We start from the raw sequence: 16,506 nt of genomic DNA, 5'->3' as shown, positions 1-16,506 counted from the left end.
GGAGTTGTAGTTCACCTACATCCAGAGAGCACTGTGGACTCAAACAATGATGGATCTGGACCAAATTTGGCACAAATATTCCATATGCCCAAATATGAACACAGATGGAGTTTGGGGGAAATAGACCCTGACATTTGGGAGTTGCAGTTACTGGGATTTATAGTTCACATTTACTTACTTACTTAGGCGATCCCTCGTTGGACGAGTAAGATGGTCTTCCATCATGGGTTTCCTTGTGGGTCCGTATGTGGCTGTGGAGCCCTATTCTTGCTCTGCATCTTCTTCCGCAGTGAGGGCATTGGTTTCCAGGTGGAAGGCGGTCTCGGTCGGGGTTGGCTTGACGCGCCTTCCTCCTGGCATGTTTCTCTCTTTCACCCTCCACTCGTGCCTCCTCAAATTCTGCAGTACTGCTGGTCACAGCTGACCTCCAGCTGGAGCGCTCAAGGGCCAGGGCTTCCCAGTTCTCAGTGTCTATGCCAGAGTTTTTAAGGTTGGCTTTGAGCCCATCTTTAAATCTCTTTTCCTGTCCACCAACGTTCCGTTTTCCGTTCTTAAGTTCGGAGTAGAGCAACTGCTTTGGGAGACGGTGGTCAGGTATCCGGACAACGTGGCCGGCCCAGCGGAGTTGATGTTGGAGGACCATCGCGTCAATGCTGGTGGTCTTTGCTTCTTCCAGCAGACTGACGTTTGTCTGCTTGTCTTCCCAGGAGATTTGCAGGATTTTCCGGAGGCAGCGCTGGTAGAAACGTTCCAGAAGCTGCATGTGACGTCTGTAGACAGTCCACGTCTCACAGGCATATAGCAGGGTTGGGAGGACAATAGCTTTATAAACAAGCACCTTGGTCTCCCTACGGATGTCCCGGTCCTCAAACACTCTCTGCTTCATACTGGAAAATGCTGCACTTGCAGAGCTCAGGTGGTGTTGTATTTCGGCGTCGATGTTGACTTTGGTGGAGACGTGGCTGCCAAGGTAGCGGAAATGGTCCACATTTTCTAATGTGACACCATTAAGCTGTATTACTGGCATTGGAGAGAGATTGGCTGGCGACATACAATATAGTTCACATACAATCAAAAAGCATTCTGAACCCCACCAACGATAGAATTGGAGCAAACTTCCCACACAGAATCCCTATGACCAATAGAAAATACTTAAGGCCATCTAGTCCAACTCCCTTCACCAGGGCAAGAAAATACTGTTTACCCACAAGTATAAAGAAGTTACATATATTAGAAACCAACACTTTCTCATTACTTTATTTTCCAGATCACCAGACTGGGCCACAGCAATGCGTGGCAGGGGACAGCTAGTAAATAAATAAGTAAATACCTGGGAATTATTTTAGTGAATTTAATGCTTTAAAAGTATTCATGACCATCTTGAATGCTCAAAGTACCAGGAAACCTTTTATTTTCTCAGATGCTGCTACAAAACAAGCAACCCAGGAGCAAACCCCAAAACAGTCTCACTCCGGCTGCCCCAGCGTTGGTCCCGGGGGCTCTTCCTCTCCAAATACCTCTTCCTGGACATCCGAGGACACAGGAGAGGAAGGAGAGACCCAGAAGGGGAGCGCTTCTTCTTTAGCACCGGCAGGGAGCTGGCACAAGTAGGCTCCGCATGAGAGCAAAGGGGTCACGGAGTGTCGCTCGAGAGAAGAGTCACGCAAGGCACGTGTGGGACAGAGGCACACCAATGAGGAGAGGGATGGGCAGCCGCTCACGGCTCGGAGGTCCGGCTCATGCAGGGCAGGGCGGGCACCCTCCAGCGGCGACCTCCATGCAAGCGCAGCGCCAGCCACTCTTGCTGCGTGGAGCTGAGGTAGGTCTCAGGGCTGCAGCCGGACCCTTGCATGCGGCTCAGCAAGTCCCCCGCCGCTCCGGCCACCGCCACCGGTGGGGGCTCCAGAGCGGCCCCTGGGCGAGGAACAGGCAACCCTTCCAGGCTCTGCAGGCTGTTGAGGCTGCCTGGGCCGCCGTCCTGGGTGCGGATCCCATCTGAGGAGCCTGTGGGAGAGGGAGAGAGGAATGGTGGCTGTGATTGGGGAAATGGTGCCACAGGGCCTGCCAGGATCAGCACTGTTTTCCGCTTGTCATCAGTAGCCCACCTGCTACTTATACTCGCAAGGGGAGAGTGGGCGGGGCCCAACCACCAAAGTTTTTCAAATCTATCTAGAACAGTAGTTCTCAACCCTTCTAATGCCAAGACCCCTTTAGTATAGGTCCTCCTGTTGTGGTGACCCCCAACCATAACATTATTTTCGCTGCTACCTCATAACCTTAATTGTGCTACTGTTATGAATTGCAATGTAAATATCTAGTATGTAAGATGTATCTTCCTGATACGCCCACATTTGAATACTGGTGGGATTGGAGGGGGGATTGATTTTGTCATTTGGGAGTTGTAGTTGCTGGGATTTATAGTTCACCTACAATCCAAGAGCATTCTGAACTCCATCAACAATGGAATTGAACCAAACTTAGCAAACAGGACTCCCATGACCAAGAGAAGATACTGGAAGGGTTTGGTGGGCATTGATCCTTGAGTTTGGAAGTTGTAGTTCACCTACATCCAGAGAGCATTGTGGACTCAAACAATCATAGAATCATAGAATCAAAGAGTTGGAAGAGACCTCCTGGGCCATCCAGTCCAACCCCATTCTGCCAAGAAGCAGGAATATTGCATTCAAACCACCCCTGACAAATGGCCATCCAGCCTCTGCTTCAAAGCTTCCAAAGAAGGAGCCTCCACCACACTCCGGGGCAGAGAGTTCCACTGCTGAACAGCTCTCACAGTCAGGAAGTTCTTCCTCATGTTCAGATGGAACCTCCTCTCTTGTAGTTTGAAGCCATTGTTCCCTTGCGTCCTAGTCTCCAAGGAGGCAGAAAACAAGCTTGCTCCCTCCTCCTCCCTGTGGCTTCCTCTCACATATTTATACATGGCTATCATATCTCCTCTCAGCCTTCTCTTCTTCAGGCTAAACATGCCCAGTTCCCTAAGCCGCTCCTCATAGGGCTTGTTCTCCAGACCCTTGATCATTTTAGTCGCCCTCCTCTGGACACATTCCAGCTTGTCAATATCTTATATTCGAGTCAAGGTTATTTATTATTTTACCCTGTTAGAAATACATAATAAATGTATTATTGTTGTTGTTGTTGTTGTTGTTGTTATTACATTGATTAAAAAAATATTTTACTCTATTATTATTAGTAGTAGTAGTGGTATTATTACATTTATTATTTTACTCTATTTTTATTTGCAAGCACGTTTACATTGAAGAAGGTTAGAATAATGGTTTAATCAGAGTTCCATAGTCTTATCTTAAATTATAGTTTTATGTAAATATTCAAAACATTTAACCTGCTGATGCTTCAATTAATGTAATTGTATTGTATCTATTTTTATTTTGAAATTTACCAGTAGCTCCTGCATTTCCCACCTTCGGCTTATACTCAAGTCAATACGTTTTCCCAGTTTTGTTTGGTAAAATTTGGTGCCTCGGCTTATATTTGGGTCGGCTTATACTCAAGTATATACGGTATTTACGTTGCTCCTTTATAACTGTAATTTTGCTACTGTTATGAATCGTAATGTAAATATGTGATATGCAGGATGTGTTTTCATTGTTACAAATTCATAATTAAAGCATTGTGATTAATCAGAAAAAATATGTTTGGGGGAAAACAGATGATGGGATTTGCAGTATCTTCAATCGATTCAGCTCTGACTTCCAGAGACCACTGAGACTCCACACAGAACTCCCATGTCAAACAAAAAATACTGGAGTGGTTTGGGAGGAATTGACGGTGATTCAAGAGAGATATTGACAAGCTGGAATGTGTCCAGAGGAGGGCGACTAAAATGATCAAGGGTCTGGAGAACAAGCCCTATGAGGAGCGGCTTAGGGAACTGGGCAAGTTTAGCCTGAAGAAGAGAAAGCTGAGAGGAGATATGATAGCCATGTATAAATATGTGAGAGGAAGCCACAGGGAGGAGGGAGCAAGCTTATTTTCTGCTTCCCTGGAGACTAGGACGCGGAACAATGGCTTCAAACTACAAGAGAGGAGATTCCATCTGAACATGAGGAAAAACTTCCTGACTGTGAGAGCCGTTCAGCAGTGGAACTCTCTGCCCCAGAGTGTGGTGGAGGCTCCTTCTTTGGAAGCTTTTAAACAGAGGCTGGATGGCCATCTGTCAGGGGTGATTTGAATGCAATATTCCTGCTTCTTGGCAGAATGGGGTTGGACTGGATGGCCCAAGAGGTCTCTTCCAACTCTTTGATTCTATGATTCTATGTAGTTCACCTACATCTGGAGAGCATTGTGGACCCAAACAACTATGGATCTGGACCAAACGTGGCACGAATACTCAATATGCCCAAATGTGAACACTGGTGGAGTTTGGGGAAAATAGATCTTGACATTCGGGAGTTGTATTTGCTAGGATTTATAGTTCACCTGCCATCAAAGAGCATTCTGAACTTCACCAATGATTGAATTGAACTAAACTTGGCATACAAGACTCCCATGACCAACAGAAAATACTGGAGACATTTGCGGAAAATAGACCCTGACATTTGAGAGTTGCAGCTGCTTGGGAATATAGTTCCCATGTCATTAAAGAGTATTTTGAACTCCGACAATCATGGAATTGATCCAAACTTGGCATACAGAACTCCCATGACCAGCATAAAATACTGGAGAAGTTTGGGGACTTGCTCTCCTGCCGGCCGGTGGAGGAGCTGACAAGGTGGAGGAGCTGACCTGGAAAGCCGGCAGCCATTTTGAGGAGGCGGAGGGGGCACCTTTGCGACCCCTAGAAAATGGCCCAGCGATCCCAGGTTGAGAACCTGGGTTCTAGAAGGTTCCAAAGCTGTCTGCTCAGGCGCAGAAACTGGGAGTGATCCTGGACTCATCGCTGAGCCTGGAACCCCAGGTCTCAGCGGTGGCCGGGAGAGCTTTTGCGCAATTAAAACTTGTGCACCAGTTGCGCCCGTACTTTGGGAAGTCTGATCTGGCCACGGTGGTCCACGCTCTTGTTACATCCCGAATAGACTACTGCAATGCGCTCTACGTGGGGTTGCCCTTGAAGACTGTTCGGAAACTTCAACTAGTCCAACGAGCGGCAGCCAGATTGCCCACCGGAGCGACATACAGGGAGCACACCACCCCCCTGTTGTGCCAGCTCCACTGGCTGCCGATTCAGTTCCGAGCACAATTCAAGGTGCTGGTTTTGACCTACAAAACCCTGTACGGTTCCGGTCCAGTGTATCTGTCCGAACGTATCTCCCTCTACGTCCCACCTCGGAGTCTGAGATCATCTGGGGAGGCCCTGCTCTCGACCCCACCACTGTCACAAGTGAGGCTGGTGGGGACGAGGAGCAGGGCTTTCTCAGTGGTGGCCCCTCACCTGTGGAACTCACTCCCGGGGGAAATCAGGGCATCATCATCCCTCCTCGCCTTTAGGAGAAGGGTGAAGACTTGGTTATGGGACCAGGCCTTTGGGCACTCCGGCAACTAAATCAGACAACCAGGCGTGTAAGACCAGCAGGATTGATGAAGTGGAACGTAAAACTAGATCTATGAGTAGCGAACGCTGCCCATGTAAGAGGAGAAATTGGGTTTGTATTTGGTTTTATTGATTTTATGGTTATAATGTATATTTGTTGTTAACTGTGTATTGATGTAATTCTGTGTTTGATTGTCTTTATGATGCAGGCATCAAATTGTGCCTTTGCTTTTGTAAGCTGCCCTGAGTCCCCTTCGGGGTGAGAAGGGCGGGGTAAAAGAACCCCAAATAAATAATAAATAAATAAATAAATAAATAAACTACCATATGTGCAATTCACAGTTAACTACGATGGGAAAGAGGGAGAGAGGAATAGTGGCTGTGATTGGGGAAATGGTGCAACAGGACCTGCCAGGTTCCACACCATTTTCCGCTTGTCACCCTCTCATCCACAAAACCAGCTCAAGTGTCAAAGCCAGGGAAAGGAGCAGAAGCATTGCATGCGCAGAGACACTCTTTCTTCAGCCCTTCCTCATGTGGTATAGGACATTTTCCCAGGTGAACCAGTGCGTCTATCAAGAGCTACATAAGCTCTGCCTGCCTGAGAGTGAGGAGATCTGTCACTCCAGGGAGACTATATGACACAGTTATCAATCTGAATCAGGCCAGAGAACCTGGGAGGCCTGGCATCCTCTGTTGAAGTGGTTTGCAATGTGTAATGTAGATTTCAAAGTATGTATGTATGTTTAAAATGTAATGCTATGTGCCGAGTGTATTTCCTGTGTGGAAAGAGTTAATTGTACCATGGAGGGAGCGGCATTCCTAGATGTCATAAATCAATGTGTATAGAGCAATGGATACAGCGTTGTATGTTATACGTCACTCTGGAATGCAGGAGGTGTGGACTAGTACTGATAACAGCGTGTTCTGTGTGTTCGCGATGTAGCTACCGGACGGAGAGGAAGCGGTTTTACGATGTGCTTAGTGTATTAAGCTTTTAATGTTTATAGCTGTAAATAAAGTAGTTTATAGCCTAAAGGTGGCTGTGATGATCGTGTTTCCTTGCCTTGCTGTGAAGTGATGCCACTGACATCCTCCCCATTAGTCAGCTGGATCCTCCTCTTTGAATGTGGAGTTAGGCTGAGCCAGGATGCAGCCGCTGCAAGTTGAGCACCCAGTTTAGCACCCAGAAGCCTTCCTAGCTGATCGGGATCCACTTGTGCAAAACACACCCTGCTGGGAGGGGAAGGAGGGAGGAAGGTCCACTCACAGCACTTGTGGAAGGCCCCCCAGGTGTTGGAGGGCAGGGGGGCCTTGCTGGGCTGCTGGAGGAGGCAGGCAATGGCATTGTCCGTCTGCTGGAAGACGCGGAGAGAGAGCACCCGCTGCCGGATCTCGGGGGAGAGTCCGTAGTCCTCCGACTGCAGCAGCTCCCGCACCAGGTCGAAGTCCTGCTTCAGCTGAAGCGCCCCCTGCAGACTGGGGGGTGGGGTGGGGCAGAAAGAAAGAAAGGCCGCTGGTCAGATGGAGAGGAACCCTCTGGGCCGCATGCAGAAGCTCTCTTGCCAGTCTCTGGGGCTGGCAACTCACCTGAACTTGATCTTCTGGGCCAGGATATGGTCCATCCAAGCCTCCAGGAAGGCCGTAGTGACCTGGCTGAGGGCCGGCCCCTGGGCCTCGTGGGGAAGAAGCTGGATCCCCTGCAGCACCTGGCCCAGCACCGTCTGAGCAGCGGCAGATGCATACTCGCTGGGGGAGGCGGGCAGCTCTGTGGGGAGACGGGTAGGATGAACCTGGGGGACCACGTGGCATCCAGACCCCCATCTTTCCTCCCCCTCCCCAAGGCTGGCCAATGGCAGTGTCATGTATCATGTTTTGCAGTTGAAGAATAAGGCTCTACAGCCACCTATGGATCCACCCCCAGGATACCACTCTTGGAGAACCATCATCCTCGGACTATGAGGGATCGCCTAAGTAAGTAAGTAAGGTAGTTGGTGGTGGCAGGTTTAACAGTTAGTGATTGAAGTGGTTAATGTAAGTCTTAGTTCTAAAGGGCTGAGTAATCTGTAAGTAAGATTTTACAGGTGAAAGCAATTAAGAGTGAAGGCATGCAAAAGATAGTCACAGTTGAGTTTTGCTGGTTATAAGGAGCTAGCCTGGGGACTGATCTTTCGGAGAAAAGTAACTGTCCTATTTTGGTGGTAGATGCTGCTGTTTTTTCTCCCAAGTTTGTGGATTTTCAGTATTCAGACCTGTCTCCTGAACTCTTGGAATCCTGGTTTTGTCATATTTTGGTGGTAGATGCTGATGGCTTCCCCCCAGGTTTGTTGGATTTTCAGTATCCAAGAGCCGTCTCCTGAACTCTTGGAACCCTGGAACCTTGAATCTCTGGACTGGCTTTTGACTACGGTATAGACTCTTGCTCCCTGGACTTTACTCACTGAACTCTTGGCATTTGACCACTGGACTGGACTCTTTGACTACGGTGTTCTCTCAAACCTTTATCGGTGTTTGCTGTCAGTCTTTATTTTATATTCTGTGGCTGAGTGCTATCTTTATGTTCTATATTTTGGCCTATGAAAACCGCCAGGCAATAAGAGCTGCTTTAATTAAACAGTTTAACACAAGCTGGGTGTTTGTTTTGGTTCACCTCTGCTTGCATACCGGCAGAGCCTTGGCATGGAGAAAGGGAGCTCCTTTTCCGTTTGGAATTGGGATGTGCCTGATGGCTGCCACTAATAGAGGGAGGGGGGGGGGTATTAGCAGTCAACTACAGAGGCCTTGGGTGGCACAAGCTAGCTGTGTCCTTAGAGAAAAGCCTCAGCCACCCCAGAATGAACAGCCACAGATCCGTACCTAATATTATTGTTGCCTGCCATAGCATTGCACTTAATTCCCGGGCCCCAAGAATTTTTGGGCTTGCACAAATCTTGGCCCAGCCTTTTAAATTTTTTAATTGTCTTGAACAGGCAGGATTACTTTTAATATATGTGTTATGGCGACAATTTTTATGCTTATATTTTGTTTGTTAATCTTATGGCTATGTTGTTTTTTACTCTCTATGTTTTGTGATGTTACTTGATAACCGCTCTGACTCCCCTCAGGGAGATAGAGGGGTATATAAATAAAGTTATTATTATATTATTACTTATAACATCCTAGTGCAGGCATGGGCAAACATGGGCCCTCCAATTTTTTTTAGACTTCTAACTGTTAGGAATTGTGGAAGTTGAAGTCCAAAACATCTAGAAGGTCCAGCGTTGCCCATGCCTGTTCTAGTGGGTTACCCAGCATCAGAAATGGGCACTGCTTTAAGATAACAGAACCACAGAGTTGCGAAGTCAAGGATTCACCTAGTCCAGGGGTCCACAAACTTTTTAAACAGATGGCCAGGTCACAGTCCGTCAAACTGCTAGAAGGCCGGGTTATAATTTGGAATTTTTTTTAATGCATTCCTATGCACGCTGCATATATCTTATTTGTAATGCAAAAAACACTTTAAAACAATACAATAATTAAAATGAAGAACAATTATAATAAATATAAGCTTATTAGTATTTCAATGGGAAGTGTGGGCCTGCTTTTGGCTGATGATATAGGATTGTTGTTGTTGTTGTGTGCTTCCAAGTCGTTTCAGACTTAGATTGACCCTGAGCGAGGGCCGGGTAAATTACCTTGGAGGGCCATATCTGGCCCCCGGGCCTTTAGTTTGAGGAACCCTGAACTTAGTTTGAGGACCCAGTGTACCTGTCCGAACGTATCTCCTTCTATGTCCCACTGCGGAGTTTAAGATCTTCTGGGGAGGAACTGCTCTCGGCCCCACCTTTATCACAAGTGAGGCTGGTGGGGACAAGGGACAGGGCCTTCTCAGTGGTGGCCTCTCGCCTGTGGAATTCACTCCCCGGGGAAATCAGGTCGTCAACATCTCTCCTCTCCTTCAGAAGGAAGCTGAAGACATGGATATGGGACCAGGCATTTGGGTAATCTGGCAGACTAACAAGGTAATGATGACTAGAGTTGGAAAGGATTATGGTAATGCTAAATGGATTGACGGATTTTAGAACTCAATAAACGCGGGCTGTACATCGGCTTTTTAGTTGATATTGTATTAATTGTATGTTTTTAACTATTGTGTTTATTGTTATTTGCATTTTTATTGTAATTGTTGGCATCAAATTGTGCCGGATGTAAGCCGCCCTGAGTCCTCCCTAGGGGGTGAGAAGGGCGGGGTAGAAATGCCCGGAATAAATAGAAATAGTCCAATCCAACCCAGCACTGCAGAAATCCGCAATGACCGCTCTCCCAAGAGATGCCTATCTGACGTAGACCACTCAGATTGGAGAGCCCACCCTGCTCCAAGAAAGCCAACCCCACTCTCAAAATATCAGGACTTCCTTCCCAATTTGGGGGGTGGAACTCTTGTGACTTGAATCTCTTTGCAGTTTGAAATGCAGCAGAAGCCTTGGGCTGAAATAGAGGCCCTCCCCAGCCCAGTATCCTGGCCGCAGACTGAACATAACATGGACCACTGCAGCCTCTTTGCTCAGGGTTCCTGAAAACCAGCTTGGAGAAATGGGTCTGCCTCCAAACAGCATGGAGAAGGCCCATTCATTGCCCCACACCTTCTTCTGGCCCTCTCCCGTGCGTTCTGCTGCCATACCTGTCCGGAGAGCGAGGCGCCAGTGTTTGCCCAGTGGCATGGTCTGGGTGAAGATCTCAGCCGACATGCGCTTGCAGTCCAAGGAGAAGAGCCTCAGCACGTTGTGGGAGAAATGCTGTGGAAGAGAAGCAGAGGAAGGGGAGTAAACTGAGGCGGTGGCTTCACCCACCGGCTACTTATACTTGCAAGGGGAGAGTGGGCGGGGCCAACCACCAAAGTTTTTATTATTATTATTTTCATTCACTGGAGCAAATTGGGCACAAATACCCTATACGCCCAAATTTGAATACTGGTGGGGTGGGGTGGGGGGTTGATTTTGTCATTTGGGAGTTGTAGTTGCTGCGATTTATAGTTCACCTACAATCAAAGAGCATTCTGAACCCCACCAACGATGGAACTGAACCAAACTTGGCACACAAAACACCCAAGATCAATAGAAAATACTGAAAGCAATTGGTGAGCATTGTCCTTGAGTTTGGGAATTGTAGTTCACCTACAGCCAGAGAGCACTGTGGACTCAAACAATGATGGAACTGGACCAAACTTGGCATGGATATCGAAATTTGAACACTGGTGGAATTTGGGGAAAATACACCTTGACCTTTGGGAGTTGTAGTTTCTGGGATTTATACAATCAAAGAGCATTTGAACCCCACCAATGATTGAATTGGGCCAAACTTTCCGCAAAGAACCCCCTTGACCAACAGAAAATACTTTTTTCTGGTGGTCTTTGGTGACCCCTCTGACACCCCCTTGCGACCCTCCCAGGGGTCCCGACCCCCAGGTTGAGAAACACTGTTCTAGAAGGTTCTGAAGCAGTCTGCTCAGGTGCAGAAACTACCATATGTGCAATTCACAGTTGACCACGATGAGAAAGTAAGTACATCATGGGGCACTTCCCAATTTGGAAGGCAAGAGTCACCACAAAGCCTATCTACGTAAGTCCCACTGAGAAGGAGCTGCAGGTCAATAGCACCTGGTCGGCTGTAGGGCCGTCCACTCTCAACCCCACTCCACCCAAAGGCTGGACTTACTTCAATGCTGGCGGCTGTGGAGTGGACTTGCTGGGCCAGTTCTTGCTCCTGGCCGGCAAGGAGCGGCCTCTGTGTCCTCCTGCCCTCCGCAAAGGTCTGGCAAACCAAAGCCGACGTCTCTTTCGCCTCCTCCTTCAGCAGCTGTGGTCAGAAAGAGCAATCTTTAGAGGGTGGGAGAAGCTTGGGCCCTATAGCAAACCCTTCCATCCAGATTAGCATCCTGTCCCGCTGCCCCTTCCTTGGAGATTAAATCCGCTCACACACAGGTTCCAGACAACACACATAACACATCCTGGGCCAAGTTGGGAAAGACAGAGCAATAGCGAGAGGAGTTGCTCCTTCCTCTTGTTGGAATTCCACCCCACACTGTCCAAGTCTCAAGTCCTCAATGAGGAGCAGATAGTTTAGTATAGACTAAGGTTTTCCCTTCCCCCATGTCTCCTGAATGATTGGTTGTTTAAAATGTATACTTTTCTACTGCAGGCCTTTTTGACTCTGCCTTCTTACACTTTACTTATGGAGCATATGTGCTGTGTGCTTTGAGATCTCTCTCAGCTTGTGTATCAGGAGAGATGTAGTGATTGAGTTTTTCCCTCTCCTGAAGCCTTAGAAGAGGTGGGTGTTAGAGTAGCTCAGACCCAGTTAAGAAATGCAGTTATTTCTTATTGTAAATAAACCTTTTGTGATTTTTTTGAGGAGTTACGATCTGTTGAGGAGTTACGAAGGTGGAGGCATTACTTTTCATTCAACCCTCGTAATTATTCGACTTGGAAGAAGAAATTGGAGCTACTTCTGTATTCAAAGCAAACCAAAGTCTGTGTATTGTCGAAGGCTTTCATGGCTGGAATCACTAGGTTCTTGTGGGTTTTTTCGGGCTATAGAGCCATGTTCTAGAGCAGGGGTAGGGAACCTTCGGCTCTCCAGGTGTGGTGGACTTCAACTCCCACAATTTCTTGAGGCTCGGCATTCACCCCAAAGGCTTACACGAGCCTCAAGGAATTGTGGGAGTTGAAGTCCACCACACCTGGAGAGCCGAAGGTTCCCTACCCCTGTTCTAGAGGCATTTCTCCTGACGTTTCGCCTGCATCTATGGCAAGCATCCTCAGAGGTTGTGAGGTCTGTCAACAAGTCTGTCAACAAGATCGACCCCAAGCTGATCATGATGGGTATGAAGCGTGGACACAAATCGACAGACGGGTGAGAGCCTTAATAGCAAATTCCTTATCTGAGAAAGCATTTTAATAGGTTAAGAATGATGCAATGGCAGACACTGTTGATTCTGAAGAAGAGACAGCATTTCTGTTTCCCAGAGAAAGAAATGTTGTTTCAGATGAAGGTCATGATTTCAGTGAAACTTCACAGCTGCAGGTGGAGGAGTCGGCCGCTCCATCTGGGAGATCAGTGCTTCTCGGTTCCCAGAGTGACCAGTCCCAGGATAATGAGGTATTCGGCCTTCAAGGTGATGGAGATTTGATTAGGGAGGACTGTTTGCTATTAAGGGTACGCCGAAGTGCTCGGCTTGCCAACAAACAGGAAGTTCGAGGTCAACGTAATGCTTTCATGCTAGGGAAACATATTTAATGTTCTGCCTGGTCAACCCTTTGTCAGTGCAACTTTGCTTAAACCCTGTTAACTTCTCTGGAATTGCCTCGGCTTTTGAGGAAAGCCTTGGCTCTTTGGGACTTTGGTTTTGATCTTGGCTTCTGGGGACTTTGTCATGCCGCCATGGATTCTTGTTTGACCCATGCTTGTGGATTATATCTCATATTATTTGCCTCTGGACCTTGGAAACTTTGCATTTAAGATTCTGTTTTGGCTATTGAACTTTTGCAACCTTATTTCCATGTTCATGATTTTGCTTTTTCTTCAATAAACTACAAAACCTACAGCCTTGGAGTGTGGTGTTGTTCTGAGCAAGGTGAATCTATCCTGAGCTGCGACAGGTGTGTGGATGATTTGAGTGGATAAAGTTGTAACTTGCTTCATTTTACTAAAGAAAAAAAGCAACTTATTCATTTTACTATCCATAGCCACAGATTTTATAAGCGTCATATATGAAGTTGTGTAGATCGACTCCATATTATGGACTTTCTGCTTTTACTATTGTGAATTTCAGGCCTTAATTTTAAAAAAGCAACTCTGTTTTTAATGTTTTGAAGTTTTACACTCCTGGTTTGTGACTGTAAGAATACAATTCATTCATTCATTCAGGCCCCGGTGGTTAGCATTTCCCTGCAACTCCATCCCCACACCTCTCTACTTGGTTCATTATTTGTACTTTTATTTATGACTGTACTATGGTATTGAATGTTTTGCCATTTTTTGTTGTTACCTGCCCTGCGTCTCCTTGGGGAGACAGGGCGGGATGCAAACAAAGTTTGTTTATGTATGTATTTATGGATTCCTTCCCCCACTTGCCTGCAAGTCCCCTTGCGTCACGAGGAGGAACTGGCTGAGGGACCAGGAGGCCAGGTACTGGTATGCCTTGCTCATGACCCAGAAGCAGGAGGCGTGAGCGGTGGCCGCCGAGAGGGAGAGCAGCTCCAGGCGGAGGCCGGCGGGGAGGAGACCCTCGCCTGAAACGAGAGGAACGCATCAGTGCACAAGCCATTCGCGGGGATGCTTGCTCCCAGTTGCAACTGTCAGGATTACAAAAGTGTGAGTAGGGCACTGAACGAGTGAGTAGGCTGAACCCTGTTCAAGTCAGTGGGCCAAAGTGGAGAGTGAGTAGGCCGAAGCCTGTACGAGTCAGTGTCGTCCTGAGGAGAGTGAGTAGGCCGAAGCCTGTTAGAGTCAGTGAGCCAAAGCTAGTGTCGTCCTGAGGAGAGTGAGTAGGCCGAAGTCTGTAAGAGTCAGTGGGTCAAAGTTAGTGCCGTCCTGCAGAGAGTGAGTAGGACAAAGTCCCTTAGAGTCAGTTTGCCAAAGCTAGTGTTGTCCTGAGGAGATTGAGTAGGCTGAAGCCTGTTAGAGTCAGTGTCGTCCTGAGGAGAGTGAGTAGGCCTAAGCCTGTTTGAGTCAGTGAGCTAAAGCCAGTGTCGTCCTGAGGAGAGTGAGTAGGCCGAAGCCTGTTTGAGTCAGTGAGCTAAAGCCAGTGTCGTCCTGAGGAGAGTGAGTAGGCTGAAGCCTGTTTGAGTCAGTGAGCTAAAGCCAGTGTCATCCTGAGGAGAGGGAGTAGGCCGAAGCCTATTAGAGTCAGTGGGCCAAAGCTAGTTTTGTCCTGAAGAGAGTGAGTAGGCCGAAGCTTATTAGAGTTAGTAGTCCAAAGCTAGTGTTGTCCTGAGGAGAGTGGGTAGGCTGAAGCCTGTTTGAGTCAGTGGGCCAAAGCTAGTGTTGTTTTGAGGAAAGTGAGTAGGCCGAAGCCTGTTAGAGTTAGTAGTCCAAAGCTGGTGTCCTGAGGAGAGTAGGTAGGCCGAAGCCTGTTAGTTAGTAGTCTAAAGCTAGTGTTCTGAGGAGAGTGAGTAGGCCGAATCCTGTTTGAGACAGTGGGCCAAACCTAGTCCAAAGCTAGTGTTGTCCTGAGGAGGGTGGGTAGGCCGAAGCCTGTTTGAGTCAGTGGGCGAAAGCTAGTGTTGTCCTGCGGAGAGCGAGTAGGCTGAAGCCTGTTAGAGTCAGTGGACCAAAGCTAGTGTTGTCCTGAGGAGAGTGAGTAGGCTGAAGCCTGTTAGAGTTGGTAGTCCAAAGCTAGTGTCCTGAGGAGAGTGAGTAGGCCGAATCCTGTTTGAGTCAGTGGGCCAAAGCTAGTGTCACCCTGAGGAAAGTGAGTAGGCCGAAGCCTATTAGTTAGTAGTCCAAAGCTAGTGTCGTCCTGAGGAGCATGAGTAGGCCAAAGCCTGTTGGAGTCAGTGGGCCAAAGTTAGTGTCATCCTGCAGAGTGTGAGTAGGCCGAAGCCTGTTAGAGTCAGTGGGCCAAAGCTAGTGTCATCCTGAGGAGAGTGAGTAGACCGAAGCCTGTTAGAGTCAGTGGGCCAAAGCTAGTGTCCTCCTGAGGAGAGTGAGTAGGCCGAAGCCTGTTAAGAGTCAGTGGGCCAAAGTTAGTGTCATCCTGCAGAGCGTGAGTAGGCCGAAGCCTGTTAGAGTCAGTGGGCCAAAGCTAGTGTCGTCCTGAGGAGAGTGAGTAGGCCGAAACCTGTTAGAGTCAGTGGGCCAAAGCTAGTGTCATCCTGAAGAGTGTGAGGTAAACCTCTGTGTGAGAGAAGCCTCGTGTGAGAAAGCTCCAGTGTGAAGGCTGCTGTGTGTAAAACTACTATGTATTTGTTTATTTGTGTTATGGAAACCTTATTCTTGTAAACAGTGCATTAACAAGAAAAAGATATTTTGTTAATAAGTCCACTTGCCCAACAGCAACCTGCCCAGGCCTCCCACGTTCTGCCACTTGCTTACCGGCACTCCTGGCAGACGTGGTGTCCAGGCAGCCAAGAGTGAAGTTCAGCGGCAGGTAGAGGCTCTGCAACCGCTGCGCAGTCTGGCTGTGGGCAGCGTCGGCGCCGGGGACGGCTGGCTTGGCCATGCATTTGTCGGTGAGGCCGGAGCCCAGAGCGTGGCAGAAAGCTGGACCAGGAAGGATCAGAGATGGTTGGAGACTGGTAGAAGGTGCCTACCTGACCCAGGAACAGCCCTGGCACAAAGTGCATATTTGGGACAGGAAGACCCCTGCCTCCCCTGTGACAGATGCACAGAATCCCAAATTGCACACAGCTAAACCCTGATACCTTGGTCCCAGTGCTGGCGGACGTCTTGCAGAAGCAGGTGAAGCGCCAATGCGCTCAGCTCCTCGGCACTCTCGCGGGGCAGGTGCGCTGCAATGCGGAGGAACATTTAGGAGAGGAAGCAGAAAAGTCAGGCAGGAAGGCACTCATTCCCATCCCAGGCTGCTGAAGGATTCTCCTAGGGACCCTAAGCAAGACTTTGGTGGTCCTTAAGCCCCTTTCTCTGGAAATGGGCCTTCAAGGAGCTGGGCATTCAACTAAGACGAATGAAGGTCCCTCTTTGCCCCTTCCTTAAAGCAGTTTGTGTATAATGTTGCTCCCAATTCAGTTCTTGTGGGTTTTTTCGGGCTATATGGCCATGTTCTAGAGCAGGCATGGGGAACCTTCGGCCCTCCAGGTGTGGTGGACTTCAACTCCCACAATTCCTTGAGGCCAAGGTAAGCCTTTGGGGCGAATGCCGAGCCTCAAGGAATTGTGGGAGTTGAAGTCCACCACACCTGGAGGGCCGAAGGTTCCTGACCCCTGTTCTAGAGACATTTCTCCTGACGTTTCGCCTGCATCTATGGCAAGCATCCTCAGAGGTGAGGTCACCTCACCTCA

At 48.3% G+C, this 16,506-nt stretch overlaps 1 protein-coding gene across 4 annotated transcripts in view; it reads right to left on the bottom strand.

Annotated features, from left to right (window-relative positions):
- Positions 1 to 1,337: 1,337 nt before the first annotated feature.
- Positions 1,338 to 16,506, bottom strand: part of CCDC142 (coiled-coil domain containing 142) — a 36,003-nt gene continuing 20,834 nt past the window's right edge. For all 4 annotated transcript variants that reach the window (XM_060779503.2, XM_060779505.2, XM_060779504.2 and 1 more), the window contains 8 exons: positions 15,910 to 15,996; positions 15,581 to 15,748; positions 13,619 to 13,776; positions 11,201 to 11,341; positions 10,167 to 10,281; positions 7,097 to 7,274; positions 6,777 to 6,985; positions 1,338 to 2,004 (listed from right to left, as the gene is read on the bottom strand). In XM_060779503.2, coding sequence (XP_060635486.2) covers positions 1,718 to 2,004; positions 6,777 to 6,985; positions 7,097 to 7,274; positions 10,167 to 10,281; positions 11,201 to 11,341; positions 13,619 to 13,776; positions 15,581 to 15,748; positions 15,910 to 15,996 — 1,343 coding nt within the window. In that variant the 3' untranslated portion in view covers positions 1,338 to 1,717. The remainder of the gene's footprint in view (positions 2,005 to 6,776; positions 6,986 to 7,096; positions 7,275 to 10,166; positions 10,282 to 11,200; positions 11,342 to 13,618; positions 13,777 to 15,580; positions 15,749 to 15,909; positions 15,997 to 16,506) is intronic.

Source organism: Anolis sagrei, chromosome 5, assembly GCF_037176765.1.
Source record: "Anolis sagrei isolate rAnoSag1 chromosome 5, rAnoSag1.mat, whole genome shotgun sequence".
Classification (NCBI taxonomy): Eukaryota; Metazoa; Chordata; class Lepidosauria; order Squamata; family Dactyloidae; genus Anolis; species Anolis sagrei.
The sequence above is the reverse complement of the archived record's forward strand: the minus strand, read 5'-3'. Positions and strand labels throughout refer to the sequence as shown.